Genomic DNA, 25483 nt, shown 5'->3' on the forward strand with positions numbered 1-25483 from the left:
GTCATATGTTGCCGTTCCCAGGCAAATCCTCCCGGTGTGTTGGCTCTGTTGGATGAGGAGTGCTGGTTCCCAAAAGCCACTGATAAAACCTTCGTGGACAAACTGGTGCAAGAGCAAGGCACTCATGGCAAGTTCCAGAAACCACGGCAGCTAAAGGACAAAGCCGATTTCTGCATCATTCACTATGCTGGCAGGGTACGTCTGCATTCATAATTATGACACCACACTTAGCTGTAGGATTGACCTCTTGTACTTCAGTTCTGTGATATTTCTTGTAATTTAGGTTTTTTTTGTAAGTGTTTAATTGCAACAAGGAATGCATCATAACCTTATGTAATTGGATTTAGTCAGGTCATACTGGCTTGCAGTGAAATGTTGCGTTTCTGTCTTTCAAAGGTAGCAGCAACCAGCTGTGGTATGTGCTAACCATAGGCCACATCTGTTTCAGATCAGTGAACTGTTTGCAATAGAAACTTGACACTGCATGAAATGAGGAACTTTTAATATTTTTCTCCCTTTGAACTATGTTTGGGTTAAAAGTCAGAAAATTAGAGCTTGCTTTGTTTCCTGTTGTTCAAGAAAAGTAATATAGTGCATTGATTTATACTTTATCACTTTCAGTAGTTACATAACACTATGCAAACAGCCAACAACTGCTGAACTGCAGAACCCCTTAAATCAAACGATCCAGATTGAACCAATCCTGGCCTAATTCCATTATTACCATCTTGAGTGTTTTAGTGAGTTAACATAGTGTTTATTTCCCTCATCCTGCAGGTTGACTATAAGGCAGATGAGTGGTTAATGAAAAACATGGACCCTCTAAACGACAACGTGGCCACACTCCTGCACCAGTCCACGGATAAGTTTGTGGCTGAACTGTGGAAGGATGGTAAGCGGTTTTCTTCTCGAGTGCCTTCCAGATTCCTCCCGACATATGAAACGGCCATTTTTATTGCTCTACCCTCCCACTCTGTGAAGAAAGAGACTGTTGTTTTCAATCTTCAGTTTCATGTCTTTTCTGTCTTGTAAAAAGTGCTTGTCGTGCATTTCGGTGGCTTGACGCAAATATTTTAATGAAGCGGAAGGGAACTATTAATTCAGTTACAAAGAGTCAAACTTGGGGCTGGGCAGTGTTCGAGAAAGGATTTTCCAACACTGTTGATACCACAGTGGTTATATTTCCACATTATATGTAGGCAAGACTGCTTTACATTACATACAGGTGAGAGAAGTGAAGAAATATGGAGTAATGCAAAATGACAGACTGGGGCGTATCATATTTTGTGTCTTATTTATGTCTGACAGCATTTTTCAATTTACTCACCCCCATGTCATCCAAGATGTTCATGTCTGTCTTTCTTCAGTCGAAAAGAAATGAAGGTTTTTGAGGAAAACATTCCAGGATTTTTCTCCATATAGTGGACTTCACCAGGGTACAACGGGTTGAAGAAAACTATCTCCTCCAACTTCAAAGTCGTCCGACATTTGCTTTAACTTTTTTTTTTTTTTTTTTTTTTTTTTTTTTTTGTAAAGGCCGTTTGACTTCTTTGCACTTTCACTTTGTAGACACTGGATCGGTACTTTTGCCTAAGTCACGTTTGACCTTTCCAACATGATTACATAATGCGTGGCACATCGCAGAGCAGTGCAAGACGAGCATTTGTGGTTAAAAAGTGTATACATTTTTATTTTTTTGGAGAATGACTGATTGTTTTGCTAGACAAGACTCTTATTCCTTGGCTGAGATCGTGTAGAGCCCTTTAAAGCTGCATTGAAACTGCAATTTGGACCTTCAATCCATTGGTAGCCATTGAAGACCACTATATGGAGAAAATCCTGGAATGTTTTCCTCAAAAACCTTAATTTCTTTTCGACTGAAGAAAGAAAGACATAAACATCTTGGATGACATGGGGGTGAGTAAATTATCAGGAAATTTTAATTCTGAAGTGAACTAATCCTTTAAAATAACCTAATATAAATGTTTATGTTAAATTATTTATACTATGGCAAATAATTACTTAAAAGTAAATGCTGTTTGTGTGTGCGCCAAGATCGATCAGCAGGATCTTAAATTGTTCAAATTTAAAAGTACACTTAACAACCCGATATATTTAAAACTAGTGCAAATGGAATGATGACTTACTGTTGCTTGTTCTCACCTGTGTTGCATAGAACTAACCAGTGTTTACTGCCATGTATGTCTTTATATGCTAGCTGTGTTCTACTACTATTTTATTTTGCTTTTTTTTTTTTTCTTGTTTATCCCCCTTTGCCCCCTTCTCTGTCTCTCGACCATAGAGATTCAGAATATCCAAAGAGCGTCTTTTTATGATGTCTCTAGTCTCCATGAATCGCCAGGTGAAGGTATACGATGCTGTAGGTCTCTGCTTACCAGCGCATTGTGTACTTTCAAACACTCCCATGGCTTGTAGACCTGGGCCCTGGTCCCTCTAGCTGGCTAACTTTAGAGTTAGCTGGATCCATTTGGAAGGAAGCTTGACTTGGCTGATTCATTAGGATGCCCAAATTGACCGTGAATGAAGATTGCATGAAAAATGAATGCATGTGCATAGTGAGTAATGCAGAATACTGACACAACACAACATTTAAAAGTGACCTGGGTAACTCTCTGGGTGTGCTGGCTACAAGGATTAGGGGCCCTGCTTGTTCCTTGAGTGCCTTTTTTAGCATTTTTGACCACTTCACATGCCCGCCAAAATATTTTTCCTCTAATTTGATAGTTTAAAAGGTGTAAAATAATTATACATCTGCACCTGTAGTATTTTCAGTCCAGACAGAGTTGAAAGAGTCAATTTTGACAGAAGAATAGATGAATCTCACAAAACTTTTCAAGAACATGTGCGAGTCATATTTCAACCCAAAAACAAATATAACAAATGATACTTCGCTTATAGAAAATAAGTTTTTATTAAATAATCAGTTTATTTATTTATTTTTTGCTTTATTTTGATAGTACAGTGCAAGGATAGACATGAAATCAAAGACATCAAAATTGTTTTTATAAAGTAAAATTATATAATTTATATAATTTTTATAATTAAAAAAAAAATGCTGAGGATCTGTGCCGTTGCACAATTCACATAAAGATAATAATTCTGCATATAACTGCAATTGCAGGTTTCAAACAGAGATGGTGACTAAGAGGCAAATCTTACAGACAGCAGCTTTAAAAAGAAATACTGCATTACAGTAATAAGAATCATCAAGAATAATATCCTGAATGCGTATTATTTATTTATTTATTTATTTTTTTTTTGGAAATTGTGCTTAAATGTCATTAAAACAATGCAAAAAAAAAAAAAAAAAATTAAATGGGCTTCACAATTCACAAATATTATTCCCTTTTTTTTATTCTTTTAACTTTGGAGTAAAATATGACCTGGACCTAGTTTTCATGAGATTCCCCCAAACACAGCTTGGTTTTCAGCAGACAGTGCAGTGTGTGTGGTATGGTGGTTATGCCCTTGCACCTCACGGTCAGACTACTTGTTTGTTTTAAGTGTCAGACGGCGATTTAATAGGCCGTGTGAGGGAGATAGAGTTTGGGTGAGGGGTGGAGGAATTCTGTAGTGTCTCCGACAGGGAACGTGGAACAATACACATCTTGTTTCACTGGAATCCGAATGACTCGCTCAGCCCTGTGCCAGTCAACACTGACAGCTCAGTAGATTCTCCATGGAGGTAAAGGAAGCCACGTCAGGAGCCCCATTATGAGCAGAACATTGCTTGGAAGCAGTTCTTAAGAATGACATTTACAGGAATGCTGCAAGATCTAAAATTGTAGTTCTAGCAATAGTAGCTACTGTTGGGGACTTGGCCAGCCCCCACTGAATCAAAAACAAAATGAGTTTCTGATTACTTGGACGTTACATGATTGAAGTTTGACTTGTTTTGTCTTATGGCACTGTTATCAGACTCAAATTTGTGAAATATAATTTTTTCTGATTGGTATCTTATTTATTGCTAAGCATATTTATTCACATTGATTTATTCAGTAGTTGAAAGGAGACATTTTAGTTAAATTACTCAGAGGGAGAGAATTTGGAATACGTGTCATATTTCACAAAAATTCTAATTGATGTAATGTCATGTTTTACTTTTGAATATATTTTGGTCATTTTCATTGTTGATTCTCATTAGAAACTGACTTGTTTTATTAAAATCAGCATACATTTTTAGGCAGTACAACAAATACTTACACAATGTATCATTACTTTACAAAGCACATTTTTGTAGTACAGTAATTAGACTGAAATTATTCTGCATTTCAATCATGAGTAATGGGTGTCTTCCTTTTATCAAGACTGAAATAAGAGATTATAAAGCACTGCTAAATCTACTCTACCATTGCTGACATTCCATCTCCGCACCAAAAGAAATCAGATTTGCACTAGATACTAGATTTGTAAATATGAGCTGCATTCAAAGATATATAGAGTGTGTAATCAGTGTAGTCTGATCTCAATAAATCCATGAGAGCAGTTACTGAATTACCATCTGACTCACTGAAGTGCAAGGTATTGGGGTGATACTTGTCCTGGATATGATCTAGGTTTTGAGGTTCACCCTTCCATTTTATTTCTTTTGCAGCTTGTGCTTGTTAATAGATGTAGTCTTATCCCTGGCACTCTTCATCTATTTCATATCTCCATTTGCCTAGCACTGGACTTGCTGGCATAGTAGGGGCCATTGGCTCTTGAATTGGCTGTCTGAACTTGTGGCATTGAGTCAAAATACACTGTACTAACTTTCAGAAAATTATTTCTTATTTCTTCTATGATTTCTTTTGGGATATGATGATTAAAGGCCCGGAAAAAAAAATTAAAGCACAGTTTTGTAAAAATGCAAACATTCACAGCGTATTTTGACCACCTGCTTGGTGTTGTTGAATTAGAGCTTTAGTTGTAGATTCCATCTTCACGTGATTTGGCTGTGCTGTGTCACTCTTCTTTAATTATATTCTGTAAATACTCTTTAATATCAACCTAACCGCTTGGTATCTTTCTTTTCTCTTACCCTTCATGGTAGTGGATCGTATTGTTGGTTTGGACCAGGTGGCAGGGATGAATGAGACTGCATTTGGAGCTACGTATAAGACCAAGAAGGGCATGTTCCGTACTGTGGGTCAGCTCTATAAAGAGTCCCTTACAAAACTCATGGCCACACTCAGGAACACCAACCCCAACTTTGTCCGCTGTATCATCCCCAATCATGAGAAAAGAGTAAGTGACATTTATCCCTTTAGTTGTAAGTAAATATTCTTTTAAATAAAAAAATAAATAAAAAACTGACTAGAGTTTATTTAATGTAGTCATGCAACTCATTGTCATTGCTGTTCTTCTCTGTTAGGCTGGTAAACTGGAGCCCCATCTGGTTCTAGACCAGCTGAGGTGTAATGGAGTTCTAGAAGGAATCCGGATCTGCAGGCAGGGGTTCCCTAACCGTATCATCTTCCAGGAGTTCAGACAGAGGTGTGTTTCAGATATCTCATTCAGATACCTCCTCAGATGCTGTAGCACCAATATTATCATATTTTATCGGTGATTAAATCTGTTAAATCTGTTTTACTATCAGATATGAGATCCTTACCCCTAATGCAATACCCAAAGGTTTTATGGATGGCAAGCAGGCTTGTGAGAGAATGGTGAGTTTTCTTAAACCTCAGATGACTGACGTGAGGTTGACCAGTCCTTTTTACCATCAAGTTTCATATGGAGGTACAAAGCCCCAAATAAAATAATTAAATCACAATATTTTAAAATATCAGTATTTTATGAAATATTCCATGAAAACATTCACTACCATTTAAACGTTTTGGATCAGGAAGATTTTGTTTTCCAAAGAAAGAAATTAATACTTTTATTCAGCAAAAATGCATTAAATTGATCAAAAATGACAGTTTTACATTGTTGCAAAAAAAAAAAAAAAATGTTTCTTGAGCAGCAAAGGATCGTGTGACACTGAAGACTAGAGTAAAGATGCTGAAAATTCAACTTTGCCATCACAGGAATAAATTACATTTTAAAAATGCAAAAAATATATTTAACTTATTTTAAATTGTAATATTTCACAATATTATTGTTTTACTGTATTTTGATCAAATAAATGCAGCTTCGGTGAGCATAAGAGACATTAAAAAACGTACCTACCCACACTTTTGAATGGTAGTGTAATTATTGTTTTAAAAATGTCATAATATCCATTTTAATACTAAAGGAATCATCATAATCATACAAATAGTATGTCCATATGTCACTTTAAATAATAGTAGGCTTCATTTCCGAATCGCAACTGATAATGCATTTCCCCAAGTAGCCCAAGTGATTTTTTTTTTTTATTATTATTTATTATTATTTTTTTTTATAAATTTAGAATTGATTTCAAGAATTACTCCAACATAAACATTAATCATTTAATTAAGTACTTTGGTCATCTGTAGTTTCATATAATTTTCAGTGATGCCTAATATTGAAAAATTAGCATCTGAAATTTAGAATCTGCCAAGTATCAACTAATATTGTCATCTGTAGATCCGAGCCTTGGAGTTAGACCCAAACCTCTACCGGATCGGTCAGAGTAAGATCTTCTTCCGCACTGGAGTTTTGGCACACCTGGAGGAAGAGAGAGACCTGAAAATAACAGATATTATCATCTACTTTCAGTCTGTCTGTCGAGGATACCTGGCTCGCAAGTAAGTCCATATGCAAATGGCTGATATAAATCTGCTCTTAAAAGGGCCAGTGGTAATATGCAGCTCTTACTGTTTCTAGTGTAGAGAACACAATATATAAAAAATATTCCTATGAGACCTTGTTAGTGAACTGCTGCTCTTTTGTGGTTGTGTTTCTCAGAGCCTTTGCTAAAAAACAGCAGCAGCTAAGCGCTTTGAAAGTCCTCCAGAGAAACTGTGCCGCCTACCTGAAACTACGCCACTGGCAGTGGTGGAGACTTTTCACCAAGGTTGGAGTCGGTTTACATAATTGTTGGAATGATTTGACTAGCTTTTCTGTACATTTCTGAGTAAAATCTGTGTCTGTGTGGTTGCAAGAGAAATTTACTCTTTAACAACTGATTTGCAGTATGATTGTGAATAGTTTTCACTTGAGACATGCATTACAATTGTGCCTGCAGGTGAAACCTCTCCTCCAGGTGACCCGTCAGGAGGAAGAAATGCAGGCCAAAGATGAGGAGCTCATTAAAGTGAAGGAGAGGCAGGTGAAAGTGGAGAATGAATTGGTGGAAATGGAGAGGAAACACCAGCAGGTTAGCACACACATTACAACTCACCTGCTCTCTCTGTTTGGACCTAATATCTGATTTAATGAGCCACATTCAAAGCCATTATAACGTAACTGCTATATATGTTTACCTGAGAGCACATGCTTGCTAAAATCACTGTAACACATGGTCTCTTGTGTGATGTTTGTTTCAGCTTTTGGAGGAGAAGAACATCTTGGCAGAGCAACTACAGGCCGAGACAGAATTGTTTGCTGAAGCTGAAGAGATGAGAGCTCGCCTGGTGGCTAAAAAACAAGAGCTGGAAGAGATTCTTCATGACCTGGAATCCCGTGTAGAGGAGGAAGAGGAGAGGAACCAATCGTTGCAGAATGAGAAGAAGAAAATGCAGTCACACATACAGGTGACAGCTTTATGGGGGAAATATAATCTTGGATCTGCTGTAAACTTATAATAGTAAATCTGTATCTAAAACTTCTGCAGTAAGTACTAGCTAATAGTAAACACTATTGCTGTCCACAAACCATAAGTGTGTGTGTGTCATATAGGACCTAGAGGAACAGCTAGATGAAGAAGAGGCTGCCCGACAGAAGCTTCAGTTGGAGAAGGTGACTGCTGAGGCCAAGATAAAGAAGATGGAGGAAGATATCTTGCTGTTGGAGGACCAGAACTCCAAATTCCTTAAGGTCAGTGTGGATGTCAAACTTCCTGACACAAAATGTAGCCCAGGGCCTTTGCGATAAGGATGCTCAGAGAAGAACTTTGAGCAAACTGAACTCTTCCCTCCCTCCCTATCCCTCAGGAGAAAAAACTCCTGGAGGACCGTGTCAGTGAGATGACCTCCCAGCTGGCTGAGGAAGAAGAGAAGGCGAAGAACCTTGGCAAAGTGAAAAATAAGCAAGAAATGATGATGGTGGACCTGGAAGGTGAGGACAGGGTTGAATATGGATCATTTTAATCAAGTAAAACAATGAGACTTATATGTTTGTGTGTGCGCGTTTGACCATCAGAGCGTCTGAAGAAAGAAGAGAAGACTAGGCAAGAGCTTGAGAAAGCCAAAAGAAAGCTGGATGGTGAGACCACAGACCTACAAGACCAGATAGCTGAGCTGCAGGCCCAAATTGAGGAACTCAAGATCCAACTGGCCAAGAAAGAAGAGGAGCTGCAGGCTGTACTGACCAGGTGAAGATCAGTGAGGAGCACAGGTTAAGAAAGGAGGTTTTTTTAATGAGTAAAATATAATAGTTGAGCCAAAAAACTTTGGCTGTCATCTAGATGAGTATTGTCTAAACCAGTGGCTCTCAACCTGCGGCCCGTCGTGAATGCAAATGCGGCCCGCGATATGCCGACCACAATTAAAAAATAAATTATAGTTTTACAATTTATTTTTGTATTTAATTTAAATTAAAATGGATTAAACAAATATAAATTTGAGCTATAATGTTGTATAAAATAATTTTGGTGGGCATTTATTGTTTTTAGACACGCACAGACCTATATGTACTGACGCAATTACGCAGTTAACGAACACTTACAAGCACGCGCTTTGGCAGAACTCCATCAGTAGCTGTTATTTTTGTAAATTTAGGGATCAAAATGGTCAAATTTGTTATTAGAGGAGAAAAACGAAATGAGGAACATACAATGAAGGAACATGCAAACAAGAAGAGTCGTAGCATCAGCAGCAAAGGTAAGAAGAATGGAAGAATCAGTTTGCTGTTAATGAGCAAGATTGGCAGCCTTCCTGTTTGCTCTTGTAGTAAAGTAACGTTAGCCTACTTGACATATGACATGTGAATTTGATGTGTTTTGTTTGATGCACTTGTATTTTAAATCAATAAAAATGACCGCATCAGCGCACCGCTGCTGGAATGAGGCCAACCCAGGCACTGCGCGCTTGCGGATCCGATGCTGCATGAGGGATTGCAACGTTACAGAATGCTTGATGTCGTCAGAGATTGTAATTACAATGCGCTCAATGTTGTTTATAAAAAGAGCTGAGCAACATATGACTATTAAGGCGTTCGTGGCATTGTTTGGTGACAGTTGTACAGAGTTAAATAGCTACTTAAAGTTTATGTTCAGGAAGAATTATTATCTGATTACTGTAAAGCTAATGTCAGTAAGTTAGTTTTTATTTGGTGGAATACATTGTTTGCAATATCTAGGTATAATAATAATAATATTATCTGCTAATTGCATAACATTAAATCTGATTGGTTTACTTTGGTGACGTCATATGCAAATTTTATGCGGCCCGTGACACATGCAGTTGGACCACTGTGCGCCCCACTGTGAAAAAAGGTTGAGAACCACTGGTCTAAACTATAACTTATGGCTGAGTTATGCTGGAATCAAATAAATTGGTATATTAGTCATGGAATATTCTTGACCACCTTGTTTGTGTTTGTCTTCTTGTTTATTTAAAAATAAATCTTTCTTACCCCAAAATTTTCTTACCTCCATTTTGTAGAGTGTCTTCCACAAAAATAAGCACCAAAAATGCTTCAACGTTGATAATGAGAAATGTTTCTTAAGCACCAAAACACCCATTCAGTAATGTCAAATTTCACATGTCAAGAAATATTCCAGTCATAACGGAGGTTATTTACAAATCGTCTTAAAGATATGGTAGCAAAATTGGCCTAGATTTTAAACTGGCCTGCTTCTACTCTAAGGATCAAAAAGAGAATATAACCCCTTAAATCGTGCATTGTTTTGCAATTAATCTTTGCTTTTATTTGTTGTTCCACAGAGGTGATGAGGAAGTTGCTCAGAAAAACAATGCCCTGAAACAAGTACGGGAGCTGCAGGCCCAAATAGCTGAGCTGCAGGAAGATTTGGAGTCTGAGAAAGCGGCCAGAAACAAAGCTGAGAAACTTAAGAGAGATTTGAGCGAGGAACTGGAGGCTCTGAAGACTGAGCTGGAAGACACCCTGGACACCACTGCCGCCCAGCAGGAGCTGAGGTACAAGAGGAAATAAATCCAATCTACCACAAATGAAACATTTTTAATCCATCCCCTTTATTAAAAAAAAAAAAAAAGCAAGAAGAAATATCCAAGTTTTTTGTACAAGTGTTCCTATGTTAGAATCATGGTGCAGTGATTAGCATGCATGCTGCAGACACATTGCAGGTTCAAGTTGTGTGTTGCACAAATGGTTTGCTCTGAAAAAATATTTGACTTCCCATTTATCTCATACCTAAATAAAACAATGATTACCCTTCCATGTGTGCCTAAGGCCCTCAAAATGGGCCTTTTGGTATTGTAAGTGGAGAGCAATGTATGCCAGATTGATTTGATTGATATCTGACCTTTTCTGTTTTCTTTGAGCCCTGCTTCCTAAATTTGTCTCACCTAATAATGTGTCTTTTGCTCATAAAGGACCAAACGAGAGCAGGAGGTGGCAGAACTAAAGAAGGCCATCGATGACGAGACTAAAAACCATGAGTCTCAGATCCAGGAGATAAGACAGAGGCACGGCACTGCTTTGGAGGAGATCTCTGAGCAGCTGGAGCAGGCCAAGAGAGTAAGCCATAGAGATGAAGACTACATGACTCATTACTGTAGGGAGCCATTTCAATTCTAATGTCTTGACTGGAACACTGCCAGTCGTCTGCTGTCAAGAGTGATGTGTTTGGTATTCATTTCTTCGTTCAGTGATTGAATGTGCTACAGTCTCCTGTTGATACAGGTCAGGAAAAAAATCTGGCTCTCTCACACTGTCTGTCTGTCAACACTAGGTAAAGGCAAATCTGGAGAAAAACAAACAGACTCTGGAGAGCGATAATAAGGAGCTGGCCAGTGAGGTGAAGACTTTGCAGCAGGCCAAGTCTGAATCTGAGCACAAGAGAAAGAAACTTGAGGCTCAGCTGCAGGAGTTCATGGCCCGCTTCAGTGAGGGAGAGAAGGTTAAAGGAGAACTTTCAGACCGCTCCCACAAACTACAGGTCAGTTCTGTTACACTGTCACATCAACTACAAGTGAAGTGAGTGCTGCTACACTTCCTCTCGTAATCTTCTGGTCATTTCTTTTACACCCAGTTACACAAACTACCATTACACTCCCTCCCCCTCTCATAAACTACAGATCACTGTTGTTTGATTTGATTTTGCAATAAATAAAATTGGCTTGCTGCAGTGTTTCCCATACATTGATTTGTTTGTGGCGGCCTGCCACAGTATCAACATTGACTGCAACAAATAGATTTCAATGCTTTCCATTCATTAGACTCTGGTGGCCCGAAAATATATTTAATATATACTCATAATAACATAAAAGGTTTTTAATGTTGTGTTTTGCGGCATTGCTGTTAAACAAACTAAAATCAAAAGCATAAGGCTTTGTGTTCTTATCAAATTGCAAAAGACTGTCCGTTTGCGCTGCTCAATGAGAAGTGCACACTTCGCTCAGGCGATCAGCACGTGATCTGCTCCTCTTCTTGGTTCACAGTGAATGAATGCACTGAACTCTATCTCTGCATGTGCTTAGCTTCGCGTGCATTTGTGCACGTAACGGGCCCCAGTTACACATTATTTTCACATTTGCATAGTTGATGATTACAGTATTTCAAACTAGATTTGTAATGAGTTTACAAACGCATTTGTAAGCTTGTTTTCCATCTAATAGAAGCTCGACTGCAGTTTCCATCACAAATAAAAGCCATTTTATATCTTGCAAGTATAGAAATTAGGACAAAACTAATTATGAAAGTTTCATTTATTTTTCTGTGCATTTTTTTTTTTTATACAATATATGGACCGGGGGGGGACCAAGGTCAACCGAAGTCCACCCACCAGAGTTTCACAAAATCCTGCTTGGTGTGATCATCAAATTGTTAAAGATTTACTATAAATATTACTATACACAGGGGTGCACATTAGAGGTACGCAGGTACGCATGCGCGGTAAAAATAAACTATGCGTACTAGAAAACATGGAAGGAAGCGCTTTTGAGTACCGGTTCACAGGGATACGTTTACTTACTGGAGTAGGATTTTTCTCCATCTCTGGTAAGATAGCAATCATGATAATATGTGTGTTCTTTAATTATTAGGTGTGCAACGGATCGCAGTTAATCCGTGATCCATACGGATAAGGTCCAACGGTTCGGCACGCATGTGATTCGCGGATTAACTGCTATATTTAACCATCATAGAGTGAAAGTTTGTAATTTGGACGTGTTTTGTCTCGCCAATTAACACATTCAAACGACTTTAAAAGCGGAAGAAGAGGCGAAAATCGGGACTCGCGAACTGTAATCTGTGCGCACAGCCCCCCGAAACGCGCGCATGATGAGTCAGACAGCGCTCGAACACCGAATTAATTCCGCTTTCGCGTTTACTTGCGCTTGAAAGGAAACATACACACAAAATTATGTCAAAATACCTGTCTCGGCAAGTGTTCTCTCGGTTATGTCATAAGTGAAGTGTTGAGAAAGAAACCGGATGTGTGTCAGTTATTCGGTCCGTGCTTTCCTTCTTAAAGTGACAGCAGCCTTTGCTGTCATTAATGTTAGTAAAAAAAAATAAAAAATCATTATCATCATCTACCATGTTCGAGAGAAAAGAAGATAGTGAGGAGAGCAGTCAGGAGGAAAGTGATAAGGACAGCTTTTAGGATGTGTCGTGTAAAGTGTGAGTACCAAGCAACATCTTTAGGTACTCCCTTGAGAACCAGACCAAAAAAGTTATGTGCACCCCTGACTATACAACAATAAACATTTTTTATTATTATTATTATTATATAATCATATTGATATATAAGCACAAAATGTAATTTTTTTTTTTTTTTTAAGCAGATATAATTTGACAATTCTGGTAAATTCTGACTCTGTCTATGGTCATATAGCCTCGTACATTTGAAATGGATCAGAATCCAGGGTACATGTTAAATATCCTTTGTTTGTCATTTGTTGCAGACGGAGCTGGACAATGTTTCTTCTCTTTTGGAAGATGCTGAGAAGAAGGGAATAAAGCTGGCCAAAGATGCTTCCAGCCTAGAGAGTCAGCTTCAGGATACTCAGGTAATGTGTCTCTACAAACTTGAAGTGCTGAAGGAGTGGATTTACCAACTACCAACAAGGCTGACCCATAGTATGCTCCTGAAGTATCTTTATTGTTAAAACGGCAATAAAAAAAAAACTGCACAGATTTAATAAAAACAGTTGTTTAACATTATGTATGTAGGAGCTGCTTCAAGAGGAGACACGTCAGAAGCTGAACCTGAGCAGCCGTATCCGTCAGCTGGAGGAGGAGAAGAACAACCTCCTGGAGCAGCAGGAGGAGGAAGAGGAGGCACGAAGAAACCTGGAGAAACAACTGGCAACACTACAAGCCCAGGTACACACAATCACTCCATATGTTTTAACAAGGACACATGACATGCCAGTTCATATCAACATCTAGCGCATCATTTGACACATTCATTAATGATGTGTGTTACTCTGCCAAATAACATGTTGGCAAGAACGTCACAAAGCCTGTCATTTCACAAAAGTTGGGTGATGTAAAAATGTAATTTTCAGACTTCTGCTTAGACAGGAAATCAATGTACTCTTTACTACTTAACATTTAAAAAGAAAAGCACTCCAATGTAATCCTCCTTTTTTGGATAGCTGGTTGAGACGAAGAAGAAGCTGGAGGATGATGTGGGAACTCTTGAGGGTCTGGAGGAGGTCAAGAGGAAGCTGCAGAAGGACATGGAAGGGACCAGTCAGAAGCTAGAGGAAAAGGCCATCGCTTATGACAAGCTGGAGAAAACCAAGAATAGACTGCAGCAGGAGCTTGATGACCTTATAGTGGACCTGGACCACCAAAGACAGATTGTCTCAAACCTAGAGAAGAAACAGAAGAAGTTTGACCAGGTATGAATTGGTTTTGCTTAAGGGATAGTTCATCCTAAATAAAAAAAATTGTCATCATCTACTCACCCTCATGTTGTTCTAAACCCATTTGATTTTCATTCATCTTTAAAACACAGATAAAGATAGTTTTAATGAAACCTGAGAGATTTCTAGTACTTATTTTGAAAGTCCATTCCACACAAACGTTGATGAGTCAAATGAAACATTTTAACGCTTAATTTAAGTCTTCTGAAAAGATGTATTCTCTTTATATGATGAACAGATTTAATTTAAGCTTTTATACACATATTAACAGATGAACGCACGTACATAGAGCACATAAAATATGGTAAATAAGCATCAGTTTTGGTGGAATGAACTTAAATAGAGAGAAAGAAATCGCAGGTTTCATTTAAAATATCTTCATTTGTATATAGTAGATGATCGAAAGTCTTATGTGTTTACAACAACAAGAGGGTGGGTAACTGATGATTTTTTTTTTATCTAATAAGATTTTTATAATACATTAAAATGTAAAATACATTTCATACATTTTATAATACATTATACAAATTGTATTTGTTTTTTATTTTAATATACAGTCATTGAGATAATCTTTAGGTACTACTGAAAAACTTTGTTAATAATATAACCTTAAAGCATTTGATGTGTATGATAGATGTTGGCAGAAGAGAAGAACATCTCTGCACGTTACGCTGAGGAGAGGGACCGCGCTGAGGCAGAGGCTAGAGAGAAGGAGACCAAAGCGCTATCTATGGCCCGAGCTCTGGATGAAGCTCTGGAGGCTAAAGAGGAATTTGAGAGGCTCAACAAGCAACTCAGAGCTGAGATGGAGGATCTGATGAGTTCCAAGGATGACGTAGGCAAGAATGTAAGTATGTTATTGGACTGTTTTATGAGGGTAATGAAGTTTGTACTGTTTATTATATGTGTAATGGTTCATCATCATGATGTTTTAAGAATCTTTGGTGTTTTGTAAACAGCAGATTTTGTCAGCTGTATTTGTTTTGAGACCTCATTTTTGTGCTGACATCCTACAGCATGTGCTAACCAAGTGTGAGGCAGCAAGTTTCAGGTGTCATGTCATTTGCGTGTCATCACTGACAACAGAATACTTAGCAAAGCAACAAAATTAACCAGTCGGAACATATGCACGTTTAATATACAGCATGTGGAGCAAGATTTTGGGCTGATGAGATTTCACTGTTGCTGGATCTATTCAGCAGTTGTGATTGCAATTTAAAAAATAAAATTAAAAATCCAGGTTTGCTGTGTTTGTTTGTTGGGCTGCACAGTTTAGCCAAAATTTTGCGATTATCAGTATGGTATCAGTATATAATAATACTAAATAAAAATATATAGTTTTTTTTAATAAAAACAAATTACAAGTATGGGAAGATGGTGGGCACGTTGCGTTCCCAAATGCATGTTAAAGCGACCCAAACTCAGAGATGGAGTTCATGTGGAGCAGCATTTACTGCAAACCGAGCCTCTCTGAGCTGCTCTGAGATGCTGCAAACTCCAGTGGATAATGAGTTGCTCACGTGCAAGAACACAGTGCTGCACTTCACTCTGAAACATGCAGCATATATGTTTATTTCATTAAATCACAGACTTTGTGATTTTGGTTTTATTTTGGTTAATCATGCAGTGCTAAAGCAAGCAATAAAATGTTGTGCTGTAGCCATGATGGAAATGCAAATGTTAATAGTGATCAGAAAAATGTGAAATTTCTATTGTGAAAATGTATGAAAAAAGGGAAATCTTCCTCAGCAATCTATAAAATACTTTTTGAAATGTTGAGTAATCATAAATGGCTTGAATGGACCAAGACTAGTCATGCACACTCATTGTTTAAAATAGTGTGAATCCTGGATTGATCATTTGGCCCTTGATTATGATGTGACCGGTTAGGACACTGTTACTGTGTATTTATTTATATTCTGTAATCTGAAGGTCCATGAGCTGGAGAAATCCAAACGCACTCTGGAGCAGCAGGTGGAGGAGATGCGCACTCAGCTAGAGGAGCTGGAGGATGAACTACAGGCCACAGAGGATGCCAAGCTGCGTTTGGAGGTCAACATGCAGGCAATGAAGGCCCAGTTTGACCGAGACCTGCAGGCCAGAGATGAGCAGAATGAGGAAAAGAAGAGAGCACTGGTCAAGCAGGTGAGGGGAATTTACAGTTTGAGGATTACAAGTCATTTGAAGATGAAGATTATCCATTTATTTAAGATTAAAGGTGATTTCATTCACTCATACCAGTTTCCATCAACTTAACGTTGCAGTAAAAGAGCACTAAAACACTCTTGTAGCCAATCAGCAATAGGGGGCATATGGTGGGGGTGGAGAGAGAGTGAGCAAGAGGGAGGTTTCTAGAAAGACTGTAGAAAGAGTGTTAGCTGCGATATTACCAATCTATAATTGGAATATAATTGGAAGAAGAAGGGTTAGGACTGCGTTAATATTGGAAAAGCTTTCCAGCACTGGAGAGACATTAGAGAGCAGAAGGGCCAAGAAAACGGAGGCAGAGGTTGCTTTGTTTCTGCTCGATACACGAGTAACATTGTTTTTTCGCTATGTTTCACGGCACCAAGATATGCTGTTGTTGCTGAATCACAGCTGATTCATCCATGCTTGCACAAGCTGTCTGATGCAGCAGCTGTTAGTGGCTGCCTGTTAAAGTCCCTTTCAAGGAAAGTCTGTTCACTCAGCGGCCATATTTGCAACGCCTCCGGGCAGCTGTTTCAGGCATCCAAGACCAAGTCCTATCTATTTGAATGGGGGAATCCCGAAATCTCAAAACCTCACAATTAAAATCTTGCCGAACTCACAATTAAATAACATATTTCAAATCAGCAACAAAATCTGACATGAACTGTCTCATAAATGTTGTTTCTTATGCTCAAATAGTATTAAAAATGCTTATTTTTCAGGCTATACGAGCCAATGCGCATGTGCAGTCCTAAGCTCGAGTCTCAGGTTTCTATGGGAACCGGAGCCTCTAAGGGCAGCTGCAGTGACGCAATGACTTTATCAATCAGCGATGGGCTCTTTTACTTAGAAGGCGGGATGTATTCCCCCATATTGTGAGTTGCAGTTTCTCCCATTCATAAGTAACAGGAGTGAACAATCTTTCTATATCTGTTGTCTTTGCTGCCTGTGCATAGCGTGTTTGCTATTTGGGGGCAGGGCAATGAAGGGAGGCGGGGTTATTTTGGGTGTCTATTTCAAATATCAACAGTGTTTCTCAGAAATTGCTTACTGCACCTTTTAATTTATAGATTTGTTAACACTCCATTAATTATTTTCTATTGTTTGATTTTCTTTCTTTTTTTTAATGGATCTCATTTTCTTAAAATATTATTTGGGATAATTTTTTTTCGATAATGTGAAAGTTTTTATTCAAAGTAATAAAAAATAAAAAAAGTCACTTCTGATGAAGAGCCTGCATGCTTGAAACGTCACCTGTGTGAGTCCATTATTAAATTTTTGCCTTGGTGTGCCGACTTCATTGTCTGGCTATCACCAGACCAAGCTCAATTTAAAATTGAACATTGGTCTGGGGAGTTTGCTATGTATTTCCTACTGCACAAGAGGCGTGATCAACGAGCATTATTCACGCAATTGGATAGTCCTTCAACCAATCAGATCAACGATCCGGGTAGCGTACTTTGCAGAGCGACGCGGAAACTCCAGACAGGTTTAGTTTGTAGCATTGATCAGCGGTTTGCAGAAGCAACAATGGCATCAAGCAATTTTTGCAGGTTGTGCAAAAAACATGAAAGTGAGTGGTATTTACACCCAGTCGAGCGATTTGTTTGCTAAACTAAAGAAGTCATTTAGCATCGTTGAGAGGTTAAAAGGAATTGGATTGTGCGAGAGACGTCATCGTGTTATACCCGCCCAGAGCCATAGAAAGAGCTCTGTACCCGCCAATAGCGAGCAAGGTGGATAAGCCAGTCTGTGATCGGTTCCCGCAAAAGTGTAACAGATGCAGCAGAAATGAATGTATGGGTTTCCAGACTGAGTTGCCAGGTGAAATCAAATCGCCGGCAGATCAGGCTGGGTTTACCCAGTCTACCGACTTCACCCAACTTGAGCATTTTTGCCAGTGATGTGTGTGCTTTTGTCCCGTTTTTGCTAACTCGTAATTATTAACCATTTTATTTCCATTTTATATAGATCATATGCTTGCAAAGTGAAGAAAATCGGTTTATTATCTTGTGGCAGCATTGTGTCTTCAAGAAAGACAGCAACAAGTTTTTATACGAGACAAACCTGGCTCAGCGTTTTGATCCATGAGCCCTGTTCCTTCAGGTGCGTGAGATGGAGGCGGAGCTTGAAGATGAAAGGAAGCAGAGAGCTCTTGCTGTAGCTGCCAAGAAGAAACTGGAGCTGGACCTCAAAGATGTGGAAGCTCAGATCGAGGCTGCAAACAAGGCCCGTGATGAAGCCATTAAACAGCTACGAAAACTCCAGGTAGAATCTTTCCCACAATGCCGCTGTTCATGCACAGAAATGTGATGACACAGTAATGATAATGCAAGAAATTACACATTTACTGTTGGCATAATCAGTTTATCTTCAAAAGCTCCTAGCAGCTAAAGAGCACCAGTCATTTAGTAGTGAGACAGAGATGTCTGCAACACTGACTGCTAGGGCTGGGTATCAATACATATGCCCCTATTCAATTTCAATTTGCATGATCTCATTTCGATTCAATTCCCAATTCGATTCAATTAATAATTTTCACTGGCCCCACCACAAAAAATTAAAATAATAAACTAAAATAGTTGTTGTTTTTGACCCATGTAACCTTGAATTGTAATAACGTTATGACACCAAAATATTAGATACCAGTGAAATTTCAAAATTCTCGATTCCAATTTTGATACCACAGTTAAAACTCCCTCTCTACAAGCAATAGCAATTTGAATATTCAAATGAAAAATAACACTGCATAGTCTGTATAAATTAAATATAGAATAATCCTATTACAGTTACAAAAGTTATTCAATCAAGAGTAGTGAGTAATTTTTATTTTCCTTTTGTTGTTTGATTAACATTAATGACAGGAATATTATGCTGTTGTCACTTTAAGACTAATGCATGGATCCAGTATACTGATACACATGTTGTCTTTCTCTACTGTTTAAGTTCACTTAAGCCATAACTGACTATATTTACAAGGATACTCGCCTAGACGAGCATTTTGACATAATTTTGTGTGAATTTGTCCATTCAAGTGCATTAAGGGGAAATGTAGTATTCGCACGCTGAGACGCTCAAAACTTCACACAGTGCTGTACTGAATTGAGTTCTCTTTCACGTGAATGTTTAAATTGGCAAGGCTTAAAAACACAAGCAAATGAAAAACTTTCAATGCATCAGTGGCCCGACTGGGACACTAACAGTTGCTTCAACTGTCTGGAATATCTTTCACGCTGTTAAGCACCATGTTAAGCACTGAATGAATGACCGACTCGCCGCAAGATAAATAAGAGGATGACATCCAGTGGAGGAGACTAGTAATAAGATACTCGTTAATCAGGTATTATGTTCAATATTTGCAGAAATATATACACAGAAAAAAATGTTCATTGCTTTTGTGGACCGGGTCAACCACATTTATAAAAAAAAAAAAAAAACACGAATAATTGAAAAATCTAATTTTTTTTGCCCAGCCCTACTCACTGCATTACTTTGATATATAGTATTAAGTCACTAGAATTAGTGCAGAGATATGAATTAGAAGCACAGATGGCAACATCTCTTCAAAACAGGCCCAGATGAAGGACTATCAGAGAGAGCTGGAGGAGGCACGCACGTCTCGTGATGAGATCTTTGCTCAGTCTAAAGAGAATGAGAAGAAACTCAAGAGTCTTGAGGCTGAAATTCTGCAGCTGCAAGAGGTGAGCCAACAATACGCAGCCTGAAATACATCTGAAAATAGCCTTTCTGAAGCATCTGTTGCTTGTTTTTCCACACACTGTTTTAAATGATTAGTTTGACTGGCAAGTCTTCATGGTTTGGTTGTGATTGTGTTTTTAGGACCTGGCATCTTCAGAGCGAGCCAGACGTCATGCAGAACAGGAAAGAGATGAGCTGGCAGATGAAATCTCTAACAGCGCCTCTGGAAAGTAAGTCATTGTGCTGCAAAGTTTCTTAAAGGGATAGTTCACCCAAAAATGAAAATTATCCCATGGTTTACTCAAGGGTTACTCTTTCGCTGTAAATCGGTGCGTACGGCCGTCTGACAGAAGCTAGTTATTAAAGTTAAATTTTGTTTTAAATATGGATATTTTCCTCACAAAAATCCATCACTACACTTCAGAAGGCCTTTATTAACATCCCTGGAGCCGTATGGATTACTTTTATGATGGATGGATACGCTTTTTGGGCTTCAAAATGTCACGCCCCCCTTTCACTACCATTATAAAGCTTGGAAGAGGCAGGATAATATTAAATCCATCTCCGATTGCGTTCATCTGAAAGAAGATAGTCATATACACCTAGGATGGTTTGAGGGTGAGTGAATCATGGGATAATTTTCATTTTTGGGTGAACTATCCCTTTAAAGTCAGCTTGAACCGGAAGTTGCAATTGACTATTGAGTATTTTGATGTATTTCTGAGTGAAGCGGAATAGGAATGCCATTCCAGAGGGGAAATGACTTTTTTTTTTCTTCTGTGGATTAACAGATTAATTGTTAACCACAAGACTAGTAATGTACTTTAGCAAAGTAAATAGGGTCAATTTTGATTTCATGTGGACTTGATTTCAAGTCACCATGAGATCAATTCTTATATTTGATTAAAATCTTGTGGTGTTTTTTATAAATGATTTATTCATGCACATTTATTTCTTGTGCCCTCAAAAAGTCTTTAAACAAAAACATTAACTTCCCCTGCCGCTCGCAGTGACATCTCTTCTGACGATATGTATACCGGCATAAGGGCAGGACAATAATCCCTCCTCTCCAGCAACTTGTCAATCGCATGAGATCGCAGCAATTAGCCAACAACAACAATCCGATCAGTTCCCGATGGACAAAATCAAGTCATGCCCTACATTTTCACTCATTCGAGAGGCCGTTTCACTCATGCATATCAGAATAGAGAAGAAAAGATGATCACAATTTCCATTTCATGCTGGCTTTAATATATTTTACTGTTCATTCATTTGCTCCTCTGTTCATAGTTTGTACAAAAACAAGTTTTATCATTCATTCACATTTGTTTTCCTTCAGGGCAGCTCTCTTGGATGAGAAGAGAAGGCTGGAGGCTCGTATCGCCCAGCTGGAAGAAGAGCTTGAGGAAGAACAAAGCAACATGGAGCTTCTCAACGACCGTTTCCGCAAGACCACTATGCAGGTTCAGTGTTGAGGAAGCTACTAGGAAACTTGTCTAGTTTTTAAAAACATGGTCTGTTCTCAAAGCTCTATGTGCTTGGGAGCTTTGTAAGATGCGTAATCTACATTTCAGGTGGATACCTTGAACACGGAGCTGGCAGGAGAGCGCAGTGCTGCCCAGAAGAGCGAGAACGCCCGTCAGCAGCTGGAGCGGCAAAACAAAGATTTGAAGGCCAAACTGCAAGAACTGGAGGGATCCATCAAATCGAAATTCAAGGCATCTATCGCCGCCCTGGAGGCCAAGATTATCCAGCTAGAGGAGCAACTTGAACAGGAAGCAAAGTAAGCAACAATGAAAAGAAACCATTTAACTTCACATTCTGTATCTACCAAAACACAAATTAGTGCCAGTGGTTTTTTGTTAATGATGTATGATCTGTGCACTTCACAGGGAGAGAGCTGCAGCAAATAAGATTGTGCGTCGCACAGAGAAGAAACTGAAAGAAGTGTTCATGCAAGTGGAGGATGAGCGTCGCCATGCCGACCAGTACAAAGAGCAGGTGAATGAAACCCAAAATACTAATCTTCATTCTCAAAGTGTACTGGGTCGTGAGCTGCTTCTACTGATTAAATGCAATAAATTAAACTAAATTTCCACTTTCAACGTTTCAGACAACATTTCCATGGGCTGTTTATGAAACATGTGATGCCTACAAAAATGGCAAACTGTCTGAAGTTGTCCATTTCAATTTGATTGGCTTGCTTTTCCAAAATGTATTTTGCCACTAAGGCACCAGACTGCTTTTGTGAATAAACTAGTCACTGGACTTGCCAAAGTTTGTGAGGTTCATGTCAATTCAAAGACATCCACAGGTTTGTTTGAGACACTTGATGACGCATAAGCCCTTTGCACCATATCAGCATATTAGAATGATTGCTGAAGGATCATGTGACACTGAAGATATGTGCATCAAGAGTAATGATGCTAAAAATACAGCTTTGATCACAGGAATAAATTACATTTTAAAATATATTCAAATAGAAAACAGTTATTTTAAATTGTACTAATATTTCACAATATTACCATTTTTGATAGAGAATTTTGGCTGCCAAATGGCATTTTCGGTTTTTGGCAAAAAAAAGCTGAAAATATATACTGCCCGGCCCATGCTCCACTCATGTACCGCTCATGCTTATCCCAAAAAGCAAAGTCAGCTCAAATAACGCATCGACATGAAATTTCTATGTAGTAGTATACTTGTTTCTGTTTGCAATAGACCTACTTGCTGTAACATGGTGTGGTATAGCCATGCTGGGCAACACTGGTAAAATGACGCTACCCTCTCGTTCACTGATCCACTCCCCGCTATGCTTTGCTCACATGCTCTGATAATAATAGCTTTGTAGGACTATACATTATTTGGATAATTGGTCAAAAAACAAATCTGTTAAATCTGATTCTGGCTCATAGAACCGAATAAAGAATAATATTCAATATTTAATATTAATATATTTTTTTTACTTTCAATAGAATTGTGGTTATTTTATTTAATTGGTTATTGTTTTTATTAGTACAATTCTACAAAAAAAAAAAGCTAATTTAAAATAAGAAATAAATCATCTTTAAAAAGCGGTTTCGGTTTTCAGCCAAGTGCATCCAGATTTTTCAGTTTTGGGCCAAAATTTTCATTTCGGTGCATCCCTAATTTTTGATCAAATAAATGCAGCCTTGGTGAGCATAAGAAACAAAAACATTTAAAAAAAATCTTATTTATTCCAAACTTTTAACTTGTAGTGTACATATCAGCTTACTATATATAGGTGGGCCTTCAAATATTGTCTTGCACAAAGTGGGGCCTTGAAGTCAAAAAGGTTGAGATCTAGTGCACTATATCCCACTTTGCTCTCAGAGCTGTATTCAAATTATTATTTACAACCCTAAATCTCGTGAACAATAAATCTTGGTTAGAGCTGGGGGATATGGCCAAAAAATTAGCACAATCTAATTTTTTCCTAACATTCGATATATAGATAATTATCACGATAAATGTCAAATCTTTAATTTCTTTCAAGTTTAAAAGCAGTTTTTTACTCCCAAGTGTAAACTGTAGAAACCAGGCAGTTAATTATGTTTCGTCTCTTAAAAATGCCCATTTGACAGTAGCTTGAGTTGTGACAGTAACAGCAGCTTAAGTTGGGATGCAGTTGGGATTCATTAACAAAAACCGTAACATCTGTAAAAATTGTAACAACCTTAAATAGGGTAAAATTTGGTCTTCCATATTATTTGGATCATGTTAACCACAGGTTAAACCACACATTGGACTTCACTACCATGGTAAAATGTACAAGTTGTTTTGTCTTGTTTTCCGGATCAGTGTTGTTGAGAATGTCAGCGCTGTTTCATCTGGCCTTTAAACTAGTTTAAATCATGAGGTGTTTGATTTGTGGTTTGTATGCCCCAAATCCGCACCAAACTCAGACACTTCTCACTGGATCTCACAGCACTGTTCAGTGGTCACTTGACTGAGACAGTCAGCGAGTAAATGCATTCGCTCTAAGCTCACGCCGAGGTGGGTTTTGAGCCGAGCTGATAAATTTTCCGTGTGGTGCGCGGTTCAAACGAGCAGCTCTGTGTCATTGCGCTTTTGGCATGTTTGCTGTTTAATGTTTCTCATACGCAACCGAAATGGCAGCGCTTATCAGTTAGGCTGATAAGTATTGGTACTGGCACCAGTGTGACGGTCTGCAACACGCATGTGCAGCATTATTCGCATAGTGCATAAACATTTTATCAAACACTTGTCGAATTCGGCCCTAATTGTGGTTAGTTGTTTATCTCTCATCCTGTCAATTACAGCAATATAAGAAATCAAAGACTCACAACTTCTGTCTGTCTTTAGATGGAAAAGGCAAACTCCCGCATGAAGCAGCTGAAAAGGCAGCTGGAGGAGGCTGAGGAAGAGGCGACTCGAGCTAACGCCTCGCGCAGGAAGCTGCAGAGAGAGCTGGACGATGCCACCGAAGCCAGTGAGGGTCTGAGCCGTGAGGTCAACACGCTCAAAAACCGTCTCAGGTATAGGCCTGTGCCAATATAGTTATATGTTGATGTACTTTAGTTTATTTGTGCTTTCATGTCATGTCCTACAGTTTAATAATGAAGCAGCAAACGGTCAGACTGTCAGTGCGGACAGTTGAGCTGATATTCACTGCAATTTCAGACACAAAAACCGTAAAAACAGACAAAGTCCTGTCAGCAGTGAAACGGTACAGTCCCATAGCAGCACTTATGGAATGATGACCTAATTGGTGGACCAGAACTGATTGTTGTATAAATTGTAAATTCATTGGTTGGGTCTGTGTTGTTACTGTTGATTAAAACTAAAGCTTTTAAAAATAATTTTCAGAAATTGAAATAAAGCTGAAATTAAATAAAATATAAATATTAGATGAAAAAAAAAAAATACACTTAAAATTAGTGATCGACTGATATAGATTTTTTTTTTATTTTTTTTTTTTAGAACCAATACCGATAATTTATGTGCCCGATAACCAATGTGCAGAACCGATATTTATTTACTGTTATACTTCTGTTTTTGACACAATTACAACACCACTGAACTAAACAAATCACTTTATACAATCACTCCCTCCTTGCATAGAAAACAAAACAAATCTTATTTAAAAAGCATCAGCAGCAACACTAATGTTAACAATAAGCAAAATAAATGTAGAATGTATAATGTTTTCAAATGGAGAAAATAAAGACAGTAGAGTCATATCAACTTTGCAGAAATGTAATACTTCATTTTAAACTACAATTTTAGTAGATTTATAAGCTGTTCAATAGGCTAAAGAGTGAAGAATAATTTGCTGGATAATGTAAAATAACTGAATAATATTCTCTGGAATATAGGAATATAACAAACAAAACATTGTATTTTATTGCATTTCTCAACTGGTATGTTATATCAGGATGTTTTTGCCATTGTAGATTATGAAA

At 38.2% G+C, this 25483-nt stretch overlaps 1 protein-coding gene across 4 annotated transcripts in view; it reads left to right on the forward strand.

Moving 5' to 3' along the window:
* The window catches only part of myh10 (myosin, heavy chain 10, non-muscle), a 72866-nt gene that overhangs the window by 44394 nt on the left and 2989 nt on the right, over positions 1-25483 (forward strand). For all 4 annotated transcript variants that reach the window (XM_048200339.1, XM_048200341.1, XM_048200342.1 and 1 more), the window contains 27 exons: positions 22-195; positions 778-892; positions 5054-5247; positions 5375-5496; positions 5600-5669; positions 6556-6716; positions 6877-6985; positions 7157-7288; positions 7458-7664; positions 7810-7947; positions 8064-8187; positions 8272-8443; positions 10017-10229; positions 10647-10791; positions 11006-11212; positions 13182-13286; positions 13450-13602; positions 13878-14126; positions 14785-14997; positions 16083-16295; positions 18447-18608; positions 19913-20041; positions 20181-20269; positions 21379-21502; positions 21614-21822; positions 21932-22040; positions 24384-24556. In XM_048200339.1, coding sequence (XP_048056296.1) covers positions 22-195; positions 778-892; positions 5054-5247; positions 5375-5496; positions 5600-5669; positions 6556-6716; positions 6877-6985; positions 7157-7288; positions 7458-7664; positions 7810-7947; positions 8064-8187; positions 8272-8443; positions 10017-10229; positions 10647-10791; positions 11006-11212; positions 13182-13286; positions 13450-13602; positions 13878-14126; positions 14785-14997; positions 16083-16295; positions 18447-18608; positions 19913-20041; positions 20181-20269; positions 21379-21502; positions 21614-21822; positions 21932-22040; positions 24384-24556 — 4211 coding nt within the window. The remainder of the gene's footprint in view (positions 1-21; positions 196-777; positions 893-5053; positions 5248-5374; positions 5497-5599; positions 5670-6555; positions 6717-6876; positions 6986-7156; positions 7289-7457; positions 7665-7809; positions 7948-8063; positions 8188-8271; positions 8444-10016; positions 10230-10646; positions 10792-11005; positions 11213-13181; positions 13287-13449; positions 13603-13877; positions 14127-14784; positions 14998-16082; positions 16296-18446; positions 18609-19912; positions 20042-20180; positions 20270-21378; positions 21503-21613; positions 21823-21931; positions 22041-24383; positions 24557-25483) is intronic.

Source organism: Megalobrama amblycephala, linkage group LG8 (assembly GCF_018812025.1).
Source record: "Megalobrama amblycephala isolate DHTTF-2021 linkage group LG8, ASM1881202v1, whole genome shotgun sequence".
NCBI classification, from domain to species: Eukaryota; Metazoa; Chordata; class Actinopteri; order Cypriniformes; family Xenocyprididae; genus Megalobrama; species Megalobrama amblycephala.